This window comes from Dreissena polymorpha, chromosome 3 (genome assembly GCF_020536995.1).
Source record: "Dreissena polymorpha isolate Duluth1 chromosome 3, UMN_Dpol_1.0, whole genome shotgun sequence".
NCBI lineage: Eukaryota > Metazoa > Mollusca > Bivalvia > Myida > Dreissenidae > Dreissena > Dreissena polymorpha.
The window spans coordinates 53,241,638-53,262,440 of NC_068357.1; the positions used below are offsets into that span (position 1 = coordinate 53,241,638).

Here is a 20,803-nt window from a genome sequence, read left to right on the forward strand (position 1 = left end):
ACAGGCCAAAAACAATATACCCCTGATCATTTGATCCAGGGGCATAAAAACCCATCAATATGGTTTGACTCGTTTACAGTGGACGTCTTTTTTAAGAAGGCAATTTCAACAGAGGCACTGAAGATAAAGTACTCTTGTGTACTTCTAAAGAGCTAGTTTCATAATCAACTACAACTTTCTATTATGTTCAGCATGGAAATGTGTACCTGACAGTATCCTATGAGCCTGTTATATTCACTGAATGCAAGAAGCACGCGTCGAAGTTTCAGAATTCCCTCGGACTCTATCGATTCATAGTGCCTGTTGTTGGGAAGTGTCCTCAGTAAATCAAGTTCAATCTAAAATTGAAAACAAAAACAAACACAAGATGCAGCGTTCAATAAACACTCTAGCCCCTGACAGAGGCTTTAATTGTCAATATTGATTCATTAGGCCTATATGAGTAAGCCTTAATCCAAATAAGATCAAGGTCAAGGTTATCAGGAAGTTAGTGATGTGAGTGTGCTCAGTGTTGGATGGAAAATATCAAAGCATTTTTAGTAAGTGGTATTGATATCAATGGAACGGTCCATATAGTATAACCAAACATGTTGACCTTTGATATTAGTATAAAAAGTAGGTCAATGTCAAGGTAATAATGAGAAAAGGGTGATGACAACATCCATGCAAGTATTCAAGCTCTGAAGCATGCTAAATTGATGTAAGACAAAACATATCACTTTGGGTTAATCAACGATTTGAACCTTCAAGAATAGTAAATCAGGAGGTCAATCTCAAGGACAAATAGTCAGGTGATGTGGGTGTGTCAATAGTGTACATGGATAACATCCAACTTGGCAAGCATTTATCCAAGCTTTGTAGAAAGTGGTATTGTTGTTAGACGAGACTTGTCATTTTTGGTAAACGAAGAATTTAAATCTTCTTAATTATTCTGGTAAACGAAGAATTTAAATCTTCTGAATTATTCATAAGTCCAATGTTAGGTTCATTTCAAATTCAAAATGAGGGCACATGCTGGCGCTTTTTCACAATTTCAGGTGATCAGTATGGAACTATCCTGAAATAGAGTAATACAGTCTATTGTTCCATAACGAGCATCTGAAGTAGTGTAATAGTTCCATTCAGAGCATCTGAAGTAGTGTAATAGTTCCATTCAGAGCATCTGAAGTAGTGTAATAGTTCCATTCAGAGCATCTGAAGTAGTGTAATAGTTCCATACAGAGCATCTGAAGTAGTGTAATAGTTCCATTCAGAGCATCTGAAGTAGTGTAATAGTTCCATACAAAGCATCTGAGGTAGTGTTATACATTTGTAGTTCCATACAGATCATTGGACAATAGAGCTGCAACGATTCAATCCGATTCATCGAAAATCGATTTGAAATGCTTCGATTCGATTACGATACCAAACCTACTAAATTCGATTCGATTCTTTAACATATATACATATATATACATAGATACGTAAAGCACGCTGTATTCTGACTATTGATACTGGAAGGTGAAGGTTTTATCTTTACCTGTAATTACGACCCGCGCGATTGGTTGCTTATTACTTTAGTCATCCAATCAATAAGCGCGTTACGGTCTACTTTCGGAAAAAGCGTCAAAATGGCTGAACAAGTTGTTGCCGACAAATTGAAATTATCAGATGCGCCTAAGAAGCTAAAATCAAAAGTGTGGCAGTATTTTGGGTTTCGGGATGGTAGCCCTACCGATAAAGCAAAGTGTAAACTGTGCTTCACGGATGTGGTTACGCAAAGTCCGGCTCAACCACTACTCTAATGCAACATGTCAAACGCAAACATAACGTTGATTTAGCAAGACTAAGAGGTCGCATAAGTGCAACTACTGAAGTCGCGAGCCAGAAAAGTAGTTATATTTCTGTTGGAATTTTGTTAAGTTTATTAGAGAATGTGATTTGTCCTACAGGTAACAGGTGATTCTGCCATGTCACAATGGTAGACATGCTTATTGCTGTTTTGCGTAAAAGTATAATAGTGATAGTATTACCATTCAACTGATTCCAGATACGTTTTTATGATTATTTATTTATTTTTTTTATATGATTGTGTAATCAACACAATCTTCTAGTCAGAAGTTTTTATATTAAAATTCCTAATTTGCTTTTCTTTTTGTTGTGTTTTATTGAAATCACATTTGAAAAGAAATGTTAATTTTGAGGCATAAGAGTGAATATATTATAAAACTAGGTTTGAAGATGAATCGAATCGAAAAAATCGGTATCGGAGTGTCTGAAATGGAAATCAAATCGAGCTGTTGGTGAATCTTTGCAGCTCTATTGGACAACAATTATGAAACAGATTTGGGAGCAATATTTACTGCACACATCAAACCTTTTGTGTAAGTAAATATCTTCTGAAAGGTCACAACAAATTTCCATCACAATAAAGTATTTGAAGGAATTTGAAAAATAAATGTCTTAAGACTAAGGTCAGAATGACAACTACTTATAAAAATAATTTGTGTAACCTTGTATGTTGTCCTGTAGCAACAGTCTGTGCACTGTTCTCACCTGTTTCATTGCAAGATCCAAGCCTCTAGACTGTGCCTTCCTCTGCAAAAGGGCCTGGTAATACCCATCTCCATTCTTTTCTTGGATATCCCCAACATGTAGTTGAATGCACCTGAAATAGGTTTCATACAGAGCCTCTAAAATAAAGTTAAAGTTCCATACATAGCACCCAAAAGATTGTAAGAGCTCTGTAAAGGAAACCTAATATGGCATACTAGTTCAAAAAAGAAAACTATAAATATGGTTATAATTCCATACACTGCACCTTAAATGGTGAATGGAGTTCATGCAGAACACCTGAAAATAGTGAAATAGTTCATTAGTGTAATAAGTCCAAACAAAGCATCTAAAACAGTGTTATACTTCCATTCAGAGGATTTGTAGTTGAATAACTTGTTCATACAGAGCACCTGAAATAGAGTAATATACATGTATGGCATCTGAAATAGTGAAATAGTTCAATATATGGCACCTGGAATAGTGTTATAACTCCAAACAGAACAATTAAAACAGTGTATTACTTTTTTTCCATTCAGAGGATATGTAGTTGAATAACTGGTTTATACATAGCACCTGAAATAGAGTAATATTTACATACAGGGGACTTGTAATAGTCTTATAATTCCAAACATAGCATCTGAAATAGTGTAAAATTTCAAAATATGGATAATGAATTAGTGTAAAGGTTCCATACAGGGCATCTGCAAAAGTGTAATAGTTCCATACAAAACATCAGAAATAATGTTACAGTTTCATACAGAGCCCCTGAAATAGTGCAAAAGCTCCGTACAGAGCACATGATAACCATGTAGTGTAAAAGTTCTATAATACAGAGTTACTGAAGTGCTGAAAATGTTCGATTCAGATTAATCGAAAAAGTGTAATAGTTCAGAGGACCTAAACTTGTGTTATAAATCCATACATAGCATCTGGAAATGTGTAAAGATACTTTCTTATTTACAACCTGAAAAACTATTACAGCTCCATACAAAGCACCTGAAATAGGCTGATAATTCCACATAAAACACTGGAAGAAGTGTAGCAGTTACACACAGAGCACCTAAAATAGTGTATTAGTCCCATACAGCAAACACTTTGAATAATAATTATTGCCTATGGTAACTTATTGATGTTTGATTGCATCATTTGCACTCATAAAAACTCCTAAAAATTGTTATGCTCTGTTTTGGGTTTTGATTTTAAAACTTAAAGAATTTTAAATGATTTTAATTTCACTATACTAAAGACTAGTCTATATAAGTTTTGAATAGGCAAGTTGATAGGATAAGCTGCTTGTAATTGCTTTCTAAGGATTGTTTTATTAACCTTGCTAGACAAACTTACTTGAATACACTCATTAGGAACAAGAGGTTGTACTGAAACAAATGGAAGTAAATTTGATCTTTAGGTTGAGATGTCACTAAATGATCTTGTTTTAAAGACAATAGGAACATATGAAGGAAGTTGCACATTACAGAGTCATGCGTTAGTGTTTTGGCCTCACAATTCTATGTCAAGAGCTTTGATTCTCCACTGCATCTTTTCTACAACCCATATTTTGTTGAGCCAACCTTTAATGTTCCATCCATCTGACACTAAATGACCCAGCGTCTACTTAGGAACAGGAAATATCCTGTATCTTGCCATGTCCCCAGTAAGCCAACTTACTTGTTTCCTGGAGCTGATAACAATTTTGAAGAGTACACCAGCCCACTCTTAATGAATGTACTAAATCGTATTACAACACATACATACTGGACATAAACTAGAAAGTGTGTAAATAAACATTAGAACAAATTTTAATCAGACTACTGTGCTCTTTGTTAAATAGAATATAAATAAAAAAAATGTGTTTATGACTTGCCATGAAAAAAGTGTCTTTCACCATACACTTCATGATGAAAACCTATTCATAAGTTTCAGAAAAATTGCTAGAGAAATGCTGAGGTATTGCGAATTTGCGATTCATAAATATACAACACTTTATGCAGACAGAAAAACAGAACAAGATTGGAATTGACCCCGTCTCTACAACTTCTGTTGCAGGAGAGCTATAACTACAAACAAGATTACAACATACTGACCCTTTCCAGACCTCTTCCCTGTACAGGTGGGGCACCCCTTGTCTGATAAGGTTCTTCAGCTCCACTGACTTCTGTAACTTCCCTCCTCGACCCACCATGTAGTTCTCCCACTTTACTCGCAGTGATGCATTGTGGTCCGCATCCTGAAGACCAATACAGCTTCAGTATAGAATATACATGTTTAAAAACAATCCTAAATACTAAAGAATATTCAATCTAATAAAAAAGACTGGACCATAAATAAACCTTGATTTCGTTAATATATGCTAAAAAATTAAAAGAAGTAAAAATTATGTAAATCTTGCAGTATAACAACACTTAAATTGTTGCAAAAAACAAACTTGTGACATGCAAGAGTTTGCATTATATCCCATTAAGATTGTTAAGAGGAATTAATTTCCCATTAACCAAAATTAATTTGATGAATACAGCACTAATCATAAATGTGTCATATGTTGCTATAAAAGGAAATTAATTTTACTTCCATGAAAGCCTTTTTGTGTGCAAAAAATACATGTGTTATTCGAAAGCACTTGGTGTAACTGAAAATACTCTTTGATATACCAAAGGAATGTAAATATAGTACATAATCTATATGACTAACAATGACTAAGAACTTATAACTTGATGAATAAATATATATATTATAAATAAGTGCATTTATTGTATGTTTTGGTTATTAAGATGTCAATCACTTGTAGAGAGTTTATTGTGAGTACTATTGTGGAGTGGGGCATTTATAACCACTGGAACTAATTCTCAATTCCCTTAATTTAACCTACCTTGACCTGAGTGCTGAGTTCCTCTGACTGTCTTTCAAGGACCGCAGCCTTGTTACCCAGGGAGTCTTCTTCCCAATCCTCTGCCTCATCCATATAGTGTTTCCTTGAGAAACCATAGCGATCATACTCCTCTAAACTGAAATGGGAAAGAAACCATAGCTAGAGAATAGACCTCCCTATATGAGTCAGCAACCATAGCTAGTATTAATACCTCCCTTAACTAAAATGGAAGTCAGAAACCAAAGCTAGCAACTAGACCTCCGTAAACTGAAATGGGAGAGTCAGCAACATTAGCGAGCAATAAAATCTCCCTTAACTAAAATGGGAGAGTCAGCAACCAAAGCTAGCAATAATACCTCTCTACGCTGCAATGGGAGAATCAGAAAACATAGCTAGCAATTATACCTCCCTTAACTTAAATGGGAGAGTCAGCAACCATAGCTATTATACCTCTCTACACTGCAATGGGAGAATCAGCAAACAAAGCTAGCAATTATACCTCTCTACACTGCAATGGGAGAATCAGCAACCACAGCTAGCAACTAGACTTCCCTGAACTTAAATGGCACAAGCAACAACCATAGCTAGAAATAATACCCCTCTAAATTGCAGTGGAAGAATCAACTACCACAGCTAGCAATTATACCTCCCAAAAACTGAAATGGGAGAGTCAGCAACCATAGCTAGTAATAATACCTTTCTACACTGCCATGGGAGAGTCAGAAACCACAGCTAGCAATTAGACCTCCCAAAACTGAAATGGGAGAGTCTGCAAACATAACTAGCAATTATACCTCTCTACAATGAAATGGAAGAATCAGCAACCACAGCTAGCAATTGTACCTATCTACTCTGCAATGGGAGAATCAGCAACCATAGCTTGCAATTATACCTTCCAAAACTGAAATGGGAGAGTCAGCAACCATAGCTAGCAATAATACCTCTCTACACTGCCATGGGAGAGCCAAAAAACCACAGCGTGCAATTCCTCAACTGAAAGGGGAGAGTCAGCAGCCAAAGCTAGCAATAATACCTCTCTACACTGCAATGGGAGTCAGAAATCACAGCTAGCAATTAGACCTCCATAAGTCATCATACTCCTCTACATTAAAATAGAAGATAAATTAAGGACAACTAACCCTAAAATGAAATGAGCCCTATGAGGAAAATAGGCTCAACAACTGCTTGCCTTTTTTAAAACTTTTTAAAGAAAATTTGGGTGGAAATCCCACAAGGATTATTTATGCCTAATGTAGTTTTAATCCACTTAGCAGCTTATGATAAGAATAATTAATCGCCAATGATGTGCAACAAATGATAATAAAAAAGATACAAAGCCCTGTTTTTTAACAAAGCATTACACATAAAAGTTAAATGAACAAATATGTGTCGCGTTCTGAGAAAACGGGGCTTAATGCATGTGCGTAAAGTGTCATCCCAGATTAGCCTATACAGTCCGCACAGGCTAACCAGGGACAACACTTTCCGCTTTTATGGTATTTTTTGTTTAAAGGAAGTCTCTTCTATACGAAAATCCAGTAAAGGCAGAAAGTGTCGTCCCTGATTAGCCTGTGAGGACTGCACTGGCTAATCTGGGACCACACTTTACGCACATGCATTGTGCCCAATTTTCACAGAACAAGACACATATGCACATTAAGAAAGGCTGATGTCTCCTAATACCTTCCAGTGAGTCTCATCTCATGGTCGTCAGTATCAAATTCAAGGGCGTCATGCAGCAACTGTGTGACGACCTCCTGACCTTCCTCCAGGCCTGAAGAGCACATGGACAATGGCAACCATTAGTTTTTTCTGGAATAATTACTATCAGACTTGACCTTGACATTAGAATATTGGCAAAAAAGGATACAGGGAACCATAGGTTTTTAAACAAAAGAGAACCATGTAGATATATTTTTCCACCAGTGAGGAATGATCCATGACACATGAAGCCTTCTTCAATCATTATTTTCATGTTATGTCAGAAGAAACTGCACAAAAGAAGTGTTCAAACTTCAGTAAAAGTAAAGGAGCAAGAAAATTCTTGTGTAAGAAGAATTTTCGTTCTGTTTTTTTTTTTAATAACTTGGAATTTTGAGAGTGTTAATGATTAAATAATTGAAATGTATTTTTCTGGCATTTCTCTTAAATGTAAATAATCTGTTTCTCAGGGACTATACAAATACATATGTAAAATAATTTAACTATACTTAAACCATATTTAAAACAAATTCAATCTAATTTTACTATCTTAAGTTACCACAACATTTCAAAATATTACATACAGAAGGTTGTATCATGTTACGCAAAACCCTGATATATTCTGTTAATAGTTATCCATACCAAAATACTGAGTTCATGAAAACATGAAACTCACATAAATTGTTTACATATTATTAAGCAAAACAATAAAATGATCCATACTACACAAGCTTGTATTTACAATGTCAGCGATTTTTTTCCTTCTTTATAACTTACCCGGTACTAGAAAACGTCTCTTTTCCAATTAGGAATACACTACAAATTTCCCAATTTCTGGAGAAAAAAATCAACCCCAATTGCAGCTATATGGCTTGAACCTTAGTAAATATTATATTGACAACTTGACAACATTTAGTTATCAATTTTAAAGTATTTGGGAGAAAAAATCAAATACTCCAATTTCCCAATATTGAAGACTTAACAACACAAATTTCCCAATTTCAGGTTTTTTGCGCACAAATTTCCCAAAAGGGCTGGTACCACTACTTTTCCGAATAGGGTAAAAAAATTGCTGAATGTGTCAATGCCATTATTTACCTGCCCCTCTGAGAGGACTCTGTTCCTTCTGCTGCTTCAGAACCACAAAATACTTGCTCTTGATCTGATAGTACTTGGCACGCAGTTTGGCATTGTCCCTTCAAATATAGACATGGGCCTTGATCTAGGAAAACAGGGCTTAATGCATGAGCATAAAGTGTTCAAAGCCAAGTCAGTTACAACACTGAAGATTTGAAGAGTGAGACTTACTTAAAGCGAAAAATACTGTTAAAACAATGTGTCATCCCTGATAAGCCTTGCGGAAATCACAGGCTAATCTGGAACAACGCTTTACCCACGTGCATTAAGCTCCATTTTTCCTTGTTTTCTGATCAGTTTAATCAATGCAAAATCAAGGGGCATACGTTTTGCTTTCTTGATGACATTTAGTTTATTCTTGAAATTTAACAAAAGATCATATTTTAAACTTTAAAATTTAATGAGTAAACATAGTAAGACTAAACAAGATAAAAATTGGCACAGTTGAAAGGGCAATTTCAACAAATGAGTCACTGACACTGATACCCTCCACAAAACATGCTAAGACAAAAACAAAGCGACTATATATTCAACAGATGGCAAAAAGACAAAGGGCCATAAATTCAGCAAACATTGGGCACAGCCAAACCTCCTTTATTAACAATCATCTATATATTAAGGTCATCCTGCAAAGAATAATTGAGCAAAAAAACTGAAAAGCAGTTAGGAGTTTAAATTTTCTTCACTATATATACTATAGTGAAACAAGAGATCTGTGGGCCTGATGGCACTCGCTAAATGACAGAACTTCACTATTTCAAAAAGGTGGAGTTCAGAAAAATAAAATTTTATGAAACATACATATTTAACTTCTTGGCTTATCTTGATGACACACTTTTGACAATTGAAAAGATTTCTTATACAGAATTTTTATGTAAATATTTAAACCTTGCATGTATATTAATTTATGAGAGACAACTCTATTGAAAGAACCCAGTTGTATTATTTATAGATCAAATGGAGAGATTCCAATTACAGCTCCTTTCATACAATGTTTATTGGGAATAAAGTTTAATAAAAGAAATATAGTTATTAAAACAAATAATAAAGATTTAATTTACTGGGATTCTATATTAGAAGAATACAAATTTATACCAATGTTCTATGTAATACTTTGAAAACAAATTGTAAGTTTTGAACTATTCAAAAACTTACATTGTTAGTTTTTGCTCCCTGGCAAGGTCATCTTTCCGGAGGTCATTCAACTCAAGGATTTCTTTTGTGAGGAACTTGTGCTGCAATTCATAGCCCAGGCACATGTCCTGAAATTATGACATAGACAAAAATGAGATATAAAAGCTAAATAAAAAAACTTAAAGTTATCCTGACATGGAAAGAATTATTATTATTTCATTGAAGAATATTACAGACAAACAATGAAAATTGATTGGCAACTTATTTGAAGTTGTTGGATGAATAAAGGTTACGGTGTGCTGCATTATGTTCACATTTTAACTTTTAGCCCCTAAATGTGACAATAATCATTGAATAAGATACAAAGTCCTTACAAAAGATACTTTAAGTTAAAAAGCTAAACATTTGACTACAGGGTCAAGATCACATGAGTTCACCAATTTTTGAAGACCGTGTCATCTAGTTTTTGACCCAACTTGACCCTGACATTGTGATCATCTTTTTAACCCCACTTTTTCGAATTTTTAAAAACTGGCCTTGTCAGATTAACGTTCTGACCAAGTTATTTTCAAGAATTAGTCATAAATGTGTCCTCTAAAGAGATCATCTTTTTATAGATTTGACCTGGTGGTCTAGGTTTTGGACGCACCTGACCAAGTTTCAAACTTTGCCTTGATATGGTCAAGATAAACATTCTGATCAAGTTAATTCATTTATATGTCCTCTACAGTGGTAACAAGATTTTTTTTAATTGACCTTCCCTTATTTTTTGGAAGCACGACACACAGATCTGAATTTATCTTATGCTCTGGACAAAGTGTCATCTCCGAATTTACTAAATGTGCCCTTTGACATTGAATTGTAACCTTGACCTTGAAAAAAAGGACCTGGTTCCTGTAAACTTCACTCCATATGATCATGCTGATCACATATGGCAAATAATTTGAAAATCCATTCATGCCGAGTTATGTTCCATTCTAATATGTCATGCCACCTGACAGCCTGCACGCAATCCCTCTTGCAAACCCGCCCCTCAGCTCAAGCGTTCCCAGAGTACAGCTGTGTTGTTTTTTTTTAAAATTAAAACTGGAGTGACATTTGTTTTTATGCTATTAAAGGACAAAACGGTTTGAATAGCAAATTTTATAAACTTAACCTTGTATTTAATTCGTTCCTTATTTTCAGAGTCAAGCTGGTCTCTTAAAGCCTTGATGATATCATTTTTGGCATGTAGCATCTCATCATACATGGACACCTGCTCATGACTTGCTTTAAGCTCTAGTTCCACAGAACTGCAATTAAAACATTTGGGGTGTCATCTTTTAGGCTACAAATTAAGTCTACAATGGACTAAAATATAAACATCGTCAATAAAAAAGCAGTTTTTTCTAGTAATTTGTGGATCTTTCACTGATACTTCTTCGTTCATACTTGCATGTCTATCAGTAGTATCGGCCCTCTTAGTGAATACATACAAATTTTGAAAGTGAACAAATACAAAAACACGCATGTGTTATATGTCAATCTATAGTTAAATGTGTATTATTGGAAATAACAACAAAAACTGCATTTAAATTGGCATTGTTTTGACAAAAAAATGGCTAGATTTAGCTCCATGTAGTAATTTGTAGCATGTAAACTGGTTCACATAATATCGGCCCTTCTGATTGGTTGCTACAATTTTTTACTATGCACATCTGCTTGTTCAAAAAAACGTATCTTAATGGAAAAATGAAACTTTTGCGGATGTTGTTCCTAAAATATGTTGATATTTTATTAAAAAACAAGCAATAAACTAACATGATTGTGTGTTACTTAATTTAACAAGAGCACCGCATAACGGGTGCCAACGCTCGGCTGCGGATGCAGTTTTGAATAAATGAAAGCTTGTCAGAATATTATTTTTTTTTAGGTAACAGTGACCTTGACCTTTGACCTAGTGACCCCAAAATGGGTTTGATGTGTAGAACTCATCAAGGGGCATCTACATATGAAGTTTAAAAGTTGTAGGTGGAAGCACTTTGATTTTAGAGCAAAATGTCAAGGTTTTAGCACAACACGGACGTCGGACGTCAGACGGCGGACGTCGGACGACACCACGGGCTGGCTATGAAAAGACCTCTGTTTTTCTCCGAAAACAGCCGAGCTAAAAATCATAGCATCACCCTTTAATACACATGACCTACTTTCTAATGACCACAGGAAACCATGAGAATGCTCGTCGTAATAGTAATGGATAACCATAAAATAAATTACAATTTCTAAAAATTGAAAAACATTAACTTTCCAGCAATTCTTGAGGGTTTTTCATTAAAGTCACCATACTATGAGGAGAACCGATACTATGAGAATAAGGAATAGAAATAATATCTCCAATGGATTAAAATAAAAACATGAACCTAATTTTCTTTTCCAGCTCGGCGCATTGGCTCTTGCTTTCTGCCAACTGGTCTTGAAGACTGTTAGTAATCTCTTCCAGAACTTTCTTCTCCTTGCTAAGAGCTTGTGTCCGCTCACTCTGTTCCAATATCATTGCTGCCTTTTCATCTTCTGTGGCAGTTGCAATGCAATTACTGAAGAGTAACAATTAATCATATACAATATGGTGCAATATGGTTTTGCAAATGGTTTTGAAAAGTTCATTATGAATATGTATATATTCAAAGGTCGCTATAATGCTACTTGACAAATCTCAGATATGTTCACACAACCAAGCCTGACTATAGGACACACCAAAGCTGTACTATATCCACTACAAACATCTATTTGACATCACCTGTTTTGACAAACCACCATTTCTTTGGGACAAACCTCAGCTAGTGTTCATATTTTTTACAAACTATTAACAACTGCTGAGTTTCATAACTTTAAAATCTTAACTTGAATCAGCTGCTATTTATAAGTTCTACAACAACAACAACAACACTAATATTTGAACAAGAGATGTGTTTGTCAGAAACACAATGCCCCCTATTGCGCCGCTTTGAAATAAAATTTCAATTATCATTTGGCAGGTTTAGAAATTATCTCCCTTTTAAAGCTTATTACTTCCCATGGATTGTATTTTTTTACTTTTGCACTTGAAGGATGACCCTGACCTTTCACCACTCAAACTGTGCAACTCCATGAGATACACATGCATGCAAAATATCAAGTTGCTATCTTCAATATTGCAAAAGTTATGGCCAATGTTAAAGTTTTCGGACGGACGGACAGACAGACAGTTCAAATGCTATATGCCACCCTACTGGGGGCATAATAAAATCAGTAAATGTTAACAAGTTATTCAATCTTTCTATAAATGTTATTTTACAAATCTCAGCTGTTGTTCATAGGTAACACAATCAGAACACACTTGCTATTTGATAAACATCATCTGCTGTTCAAAGGTAACACAATCAGAACTAAATTTGTATTTGACAAACCTTAGCTGCTGTTCATAGGTAAGACGACTCAGATTTTCCTGCAGTAAAGTGATGATTTCTCTGTTTGCTTTGAGCTCCTCCTCCAAATCCGCGACATCCTTCTGCATGGCTGTGCTGGTACCCGTCTGTAACTGGTAACCTGCATTGGTGCTCACTGGCTGCTGTACAAAAACAAAGGAATAGATAATTCTTTTTTTTTTTTTTCCTTTTCATGTACTTTGTTTATGTCTTTTTAACACAAAACCAAATGTAATTGTAACGTTTACAAGATATTTCACAAATTTATATGCTTTAACTGTTGATGACTACTAATACTGTATATATAACTTTAGATATGAGTTAGTTGCATTTAATGTTGTTTTTTGTTGTTGATTTTTTTTTGTTTCTGATTGCAAAGCATTACTGTAATTATTCGTTATGTGTACTTGTTTGCAATTTTGAAATAAAATGTTCTGAAAAAATGTTTATGACAAAGAAAAAGGCCTTTTTTTAGGATTTTTCTACAGCACAGAGGCAAGAACGGATGATGGGAAGCAAACCAGGCTAATTGTACACCGTACAATGTCTAATTTGTTTTTTAATTGTATTGCCCAGTTTGACTCAAAATATTAACTTAACTTTAATGACATGATTCAGAATGAGCTTTACTAAGGCTTGACATGGTTTTTGCTGACTTTCTTTGGCAAATGACTTTACGGCTATTAGTAGTTGTTGGTATAAAATTGGTTTTAATTCACAAGTGATCATAAACATAAACAAAACCACCAGTATGTATATGTGGTAACATAGTGACAAATGGCAATGCATCATTTGAAATTCAGATCCTACCAGTTTTTGAAAAACAAGAATAGTGTAAGTCAGAAACACAATGCCCCCTACTGCACCGCTTTGAAATAAAATTTCTATTGATCATTTGGCAGGTATAGAAATCATCTCCCTTTAAAGCTTATAACTTCCCTTGGACCTTCGACATTGAAGGATGACCTTGAATTTTTACCACTCAAAATGTGCAGCTCCATGAGATACACAAGCATGCCAAATATCAAGTTGCTATTTTCAATAATGCAAAAGTAATGGCCAATGTTAAAGTTTTTGGACGGACGCACCGATTGACAGACAGACGGACAATTTGCTATGTATTTTTTACTAGAGTTGCGACACCTTAAGGGTTTGGCGGGATGGAATGAGTGGGGAAATCAAATCAAATTGAAAATCGAATAAGTAGGAAAAAAAAAATTTGGGTACGAAAACAAATTTGAGTACGAACACAAAAATAGGGTACAACAAAAAATCAGGGTACGAAAAACTATTTGGGTACGAAAAAATGGGTTCGAATAAAAATTTGGGTACGAAAAAATATGGGTTCGAAGTAAAAATGGGTACGAACAAAATGTGGGCAGGAAAAAAACAAATTTGGTTACGAAAACAAATTAGAGTACGAAAAACTATTTGGGTACGAAAAAAATTAGGATACGAAAAACTATTTGGGTACGAAAAAAAATGGGTACGAATAAAAATTTGGGTACCAAAAATTGTGGGTACGAAACAAATTTGCGTACAAAAAAAATGGGTACACATTTTTTTTAATTTGGGTCTGAAAAAAATTGGGTACGAATTTTTTTTTTGGGTACGAACAAATTTGGGTACAAAAAACATTTGGGTACGAAAAAGATGGGTACGAAAAAAAAAATTGGGTACAAACAAATTTGGGTGCGAACAACATTTGGGTACGAAAAAACTGGGTGCTAACATTTTTTTGGGTACGAACAAAATTGGGAACGAAAAACAAATGGGTACGAAAAAAATGGGTACGAAAAATTATTGGGTACGAAAAAAATTGGGAACGAAAAACATTTGGGTACGAAAAAAATTAGGTATGAAAAAAAATTTGGGTAAGAAAAAAATTGGGTACGAAAAAAAATGGGTAGGAAAAAATTGGGTACGAATAAAAATTGGGTACGAATAAAAATTGGGTACGAAAAACATTTGGGTACGAAAAACGAATTGGGTACAAAAAATTTGGGTATGAAAAACATTTGGGTACAAAAAAATGTTTACAAAACAAAATTTGGGTACGAAAAAATTTTGGGTACGAAAAACATTTGGGTACAAAATTAATGGTTACGAAAAAAAAATTGGGGTACAAAAAAATCAATTTTGAATTGTCTAGCGCGTGAATTGTCTCCTGGGGGTGAATTGTCTTGGGGTTGCTATTAACGCTACATGTACTTCCGGCCAAGCCACGTGTTTATAGTGATTGCGCAATAAAAAACACCACTTTTTCGTGATTTAATCAAAAACTAGATTTTTCCCAGTTATAACGAATACGCCAACAGGTAGATCGCGTTCTGGTCCATATACATGTCAAATTTCAGCAAAGGCGTTTGGCCAGTGTCCAAGAGACCCAAATCGCGGCTATAACCAGGAGCTTAACAAATTTTAGTCGCCATTATCATTCGTTCAATTGAACGTCATCAAATGATGACGTCAATATATCACTCATTCTATAAAGGATTTTAAAGGGCAAGATTTGTTTATACTGGCAGGTTAGTGGGATATCTTGAAAAATCTAGCCCATTTCAGAGAAAATCTATAACAATATAATGATGAAGCCTTGCAAGTGCAGACAAGTTATAAACACGAAGCCCACTCAGTGTTAAAGGCTTATCAAATTTAGTTGAAAGTGTACATATTGGTTGCATATAAATTGCAAGTTGAGAGAGGCTATACATGTATTACCATCAATACATATATTTTGTAGGGCAACTAGAAAAACTTGATTTTCCACCTTACACAATTTATAAACAAGTTTGTGTATGAAAATTTTTGCTGCATGGTGATAAAGTTTTCTAATACAGAATTGTTTTTAAATTATTTAAATGTGCAATGGCAAAGATACTTAAATTTATGACAAGAAACATGGCCATGAAACAAAACAAGATTTTCCATGATTTTTTTATTGATTTGTTTTTTATAGTAAATGAATTGATTGTGAATTCCCATGCAAAGTCTTCAAGTTAACTACATACCAATAAGATGTCAGTGAAATACCTCCAACCAACTTGATCCAACATCTCCCCCCCCCCCCCAAATGCAATTCTTAGGTAGGTTTAGATGAAAGTCACCTAAACCTACACCATTTCAGTACAATATCTCCATCCAAATTTAAAGGGGCCTTTTCACAGATTTTGGCATGTTTTGAAGTTTGTCATTAAATGCTTTATATTGATAAATATAAACATTTAATTTTAAAAGCTCCAGTAAAACATCAAAAATAACATTTTAAAAAGGAAAAAAAAGTAGCCCGCAGCAGGGCTCGAACCAGTGACCCCCGGAATCCTGAAGTAAAAACGCATTAGCCAACTGAGCTATCCTGCCAAGCATACATAAGTTGCGTATTTAATACGTTATATAAGCAATCTTCGTAGTTTCACAAATTTAAACGACAACAACAGAACTCTCCAAATTATTCAATCGTTACGCGTTGCAACGCTTTATAATTTTTAGGTTTTGAAATTGTCAAAAGATGCATATAATGGCTATATTAGACCATGGCAAATGTTCAGTAATACTGTTTCCTCACAAATATCATGACTAAACCGGAAATTTGCGAATCTGAAACAACTTTTTTCAATTTTGTCAATTTACCAAACCGTGAAAAGATCCCTTTAAGATGTTGAGCACACAAAAAGTTGCTTTTTATTTTAAGTTACAGTGACAATCCTGACCCATCTTAAACCAACTCCACCAAAATGCAATACCAACCTAAGCCTTGATGCAAGGTTGCTAAGTTTCATTAAGGTCAGTGCAAAAATAGTTTTTGAGCCATACCCCACTTCTTGACATTGCAAGAAAAGCCCACCCTGGCCAACTACACATAATATTGGAATCTTATACATAGGATTTGCAATTATCGGCAGCCCTATTGATGTTTACAGACCTCAAAATAGACCTGCCTTTTACTTGAATGTATACCATAATTGCAGCTACAATTTCATGAATGAAATATCTCTGTATTTCAACTTACCTCTTTTTGCTTTACATTATTCCAAAAAGATAATGACCACCGTGTCTTTTTCATAATTGAAACCTCGTTAATACTATAATCAGCAGGTTTTTTCCACCTGTTCTTTTATTCCAGTGATTATGGTGGACGAACCAGTTATCGAACACGCATGTGCATACAGAACCAAAACAAAACGTCCGATAATAGGTGCTGTTCGATAACAGGTACTTACACGATACAAGTACTTCCGAAAAACAACCAGAGCTTCTTTAAAAGTTCACATTATTCATGAATATTGATATCAAATGTAAAACTGTATTTACAAGTGAAAACCAGTAGAGTATTGTATAATTAATTCTGCATGCAATAAACAACCCTTGAACAAACTGTGTCATTTATAGATAAACATCCTGAACCTTTCATGCCCCATACTCAAATACATGTGCACAATTACAAATGAGAGTGTGATTTTAAAGTCTGCAGTGCAAGCTGTGACCACGTCAATTTATGTACATGGACTGTCAATACAACAAGCTTTATCTGATATTAAAAAGATAATAGATAGTACACTATAATCATTAGATTATAAGTTATATCATGTTCATGTGGTGCAGAGTAAAGCAAGTGTATACAATAGAATTAAATTATGAATAAGGTCACCTTGGCGTAGCGGATATGGCATCACCTAAATATTTCCAAACAATTTAAACCTAGTCGGAAAAATGGTTGAGTTAAAAATGAACATGCACATAAAGCTTAACATTAATGACTGCTCATGTAAAATGTCAAGCTAGCGATTTTTTCCTTGTTTATAAAGTACCTGCACTTTTCCAACAAGGAAAAAAATACAAATTTCCAAATTGCTGTCAATAAAATTCCAAATTGAAGGTTTCCAACAACAATTTTTTTTTTTTTTGAAATACATTTTTTTATAAATTAAATGCAACATTGAGTTTCCCTATGCAGCTCTATGGATTGAAGCTATGCAAATATAATATTGACAACTTGACAACACTTAGTTATCAAATTTAAAGTATTTGGGAGCAACAAATCCAAAACACCAATTTCCCCATTTGAAATATTAATCAGGAAAATTTTCTCAATTTAAGTTTTTTTTGCGCATATTTTTCTAAATGGGCTGGTACTGGTACTGGTACTTTCTCCAATTGGGGAAAAAAATCGCTGCAAGCTTACCTGTACTGATTGAACTGGGTCTGACAACTGCCTCTGGCTTACCTTTATTTTCCTAGTTAAGCTTGTCAAAAATTTCTTAGCTTTTGAATTTTCTCCCTTTTGACCTTCATTCTTTTGCTTGCTATTAATGGCACTATTGTTGTTGTAAGTCACTGTTTCTGGTGTATTATCAACAATAACCCATGATGTTTTACTGCCTGCTTCCATTTTCTTGCCGTCAGTTTCAGCAACAGAGGTCAAATCAGCACTTGTTGGCAATTTTACACTTGGGGTTATTGGATAATTTTTAGAATCTGACTCCACACTGAGGTTAGATATCTGTGAACTAGATCTTATTTTGTCCCCAGTAGAAAAACCCTGGCTAGAAATACTGTTGCTTTCTGTTGACTCCAGGCTAGATGTTGATACACTAAGATGATCATTATGCAAATCTGGGTGCAACTCACAGTAGAAGCTGCTTGTGTTCTGGTTTTCATCTCTCTGTCGACCTATAAAACACACTAAATACATTGAACAACATACTGCTCATGTACGTAATTCCGGCCTGTACGTAAAAAATCGGCCACCTGTGTAAAATCATTTTCATGATCTTAACGCACATATTTTGTTTTTATTTAGAAAAATCAACATGAAAACCATCCGCACTCTCAATATTTTGCAAATGTAAGAACCATATCACTGTAAACTTTTTTGTTAGAATGTCACAAATATAGCAGGAAATATTTGGCTCGTGGGGAAAGTGATGTCATCATCAGTTGCAACAATTATATTCATATAAGAAACAAATATATTTGATAAAATTATTTTTATTTTATCTAATAAACTTTAATTAAAGTTTTACCAATTAATTGTACAAAAAATTATATTCAAAACATAAAAATCAGAACCTAAATATAAATTTTTAATATATGAATTACCTCCCTTGATAAGAATATTACTAGATTACATGTTTTAATATTATATATAGGCGTTTACTAATAATCAACACTGAAGTCAACTTTTTAAACAAGATGTGTTTACTTTTTTAGCTATGTTATAAAAAAATTATTAAACACATTAAAAACAAATATTTTTTTGTGAATTAGCAGTTTCCCATTGTTTATATTTATTAAAATAGGTAGGGGGAGTAACTGGTATAATAATTTCGCATTTAATTTAAATTTCAAGTCAAAAATTTTAATAGTATAAACATTGATTAATACTCTGAAATTGAGGACATTTGTCTCAAGATATTGCTTTGTAATTTTATCTGCAGGTCAAACTGAAAAGTGGCCGATTTTTTAGGTACATTTAACCTACGAAAATGGATAGTTTACATGTCATCATTTTTTGTTCATTAAGTAACATTCACCGATCTAATTCTATTTAAATTTTCATGCTAGGTGAGTTTTGAACCCAGGATTATATATGTGAAGTTTAGTTTCAACCAGTTGCCTAACACTAAAGATTTTTCTTAAATAGTCCCAAAAGTGGCCGGAATTACGTACATGACCAGTATAGTTTAAACCTGCCTTTAAATATTTATCTAAATTTATTACTCCTTGAATTTTCGGATTATAGAAATGTGTAATGGGGACAGCCCCTTGAATGTGTGTCTGGTGGACGCAGGTCAATAGCCCTTAGAAACCTGAATAATATTGCCATTGTCAATCTGCAGCACCGAACTACAGCCAACTCACGATTACTCAAATAGTGACTAAACAGCCGTGAGATGGGTATAATCACTTTTTTAAATCATGTGTAAAATATGTGCATCTTATTCTATTCAATAACCTGCATAACCTAAGATTTTACTTAAGTGAATTAATTTAATAAATTACTTAAGATGGTTTCTATATGCCAGCCCTGTATAAAGTACTAAAGCACCGTCTTACCTGTAAATCCCCACCGTTTGGTGATACTCATAAGGGGCCATAAAGAGGACTTGTCCCTTCCAGAGGCCCCTGGTAGGGAGCTAAGGCTGCTTTGGCTGCTGTCTGGATCACCATCAGGTACACAGATTTCTGGAAAGTCACTGGTCATGTCTATTACAGGTTCATATGCCATACTTGTTGACCCCATGTCTTTCGATAGCAGACCTCCAATATTACTGGTTTTCTAAAATATATGATAAGAAGTATTGATACAATGAAGGTATACATCTTTTGGACAAACAATGCTTACTCATTATGACCCTACCATGTAATTCAAGATATTTTTGCAACGAATTAAATAATATTATATGTACCCACAAGTTGTGATTTATGTTAGCAGGTGTAAGTATATTCTTCTGCTTCATTGTGAATTGAGTTCTTTGAAATACACGGAAAATTAACTTATAAACTAAATGTTCCATAAATGATCAAATAGACCTTTTTCCGCCTGTGCACAAGGCTGTTACTGGAGACACAATGCCGCGACAAATTGAACTCTCGTCTTTTCATTTGTAATGTTTGCAACCAGTAGAACATGTTTTTGCGTGTACTTGCATCAAGGAAATAATCTTTTCCGTCAGCCCTTGAACAGAACACAAATATATGAAAATCTGTCAGAAAAAAAACATAAAAAGTATAACCCTTATGAAAAGTTGTTTATTACAACACAATGACAATGAGAGGATGACTTTTGACTAGTTACATGAGTCACACTGACTGTTGACTGGTTACATGAGTATCGGTGTGAAAAACACACAGACATGAGATCAGTTATATACTTTGAGCAATAACTGAAATTATGTTTCAGGTATTATCGAGAGTGTCATGACGAGCCGAAAGCTCACATATATGTCAGGCACACCAATTCTTAAAGACTTGACCTTTTGATCTT

The 20,803-nt window shown here is 34.4% G+C and overlaps 1 protein-coding gene across 7 annotated transcripts in view; it reads right to left on the reverse strand.

Annotated features, from left to right (window-relative positions):
* LOC127874163 (TBC1 domain family member 2B-like) overlaps window positions 1-20,803 on the reverse strand; it is a 37,516-nt gene that overhangs the window by 13,868 nt on the left and 2,845 nt on the right. For 2 of the 7 annotated variants that reach the window (XR_008046674.1, XM_052418355.1), the window contains exons 3-15: window positions 20,350-20,494; window positions 19,873-20,095; window positions 18,041-18,486; window positions 12,799-12,959; window positions 11,773-11,946; window positions 10,530-10,665; window positions 9,395-9,501; window positions 8,201-8,298; window positions 7,085-7,175; window positions 5,402-5,537; window positions 4,620-4,762; window positions 2,536-2,647; window positions 207-338 (exon numbers count right to left, since the gene is read on the reverse strand). Coding sequence is in view for 6 of the 7 variants with exons in the window: in XM_052418355.1 (XP_052274315.1) it covers window positions 207-338; window positions 2,536-2,647; window positions 4,620-4,762; window positions 5,402-5,537; window positions 7,085-7,175; window positions 8,201-8,298; window positions 9,395-9,501; window positions 10,530-10,665; window positions 11,773-11,946; window positions 12,799-12,959; window positions 18,041-18,486; window positions 19,873-20,095; window positions 20,350-20,494 (2,104 nt within the window). In the remaining variant the exon portion in view is untranslated. Of the gene's footprint in view, window positions 1-206; window positions 339-2,535; window positions 2,648-4,619; window positions 4,763-5,401; window positions 5,538-7,084; window positions 7,176-8,200; window positions 8,299-9,394; window positions 9,502-10,529; window positions 10,666-11,772; window positions 11,947-12,798; window positions 12,960-16,825; window positions 17,614-18,040; window positions 18,487-19,872; window positions 20,096-20,349; window positions 20,495-20,803 lie in introns of those variants that run through there. The other 5 variants (XM_052418356.1, XM_052418358.1, XM_052418359.1 and 2 more) reach the window with 5 other exon arrangements.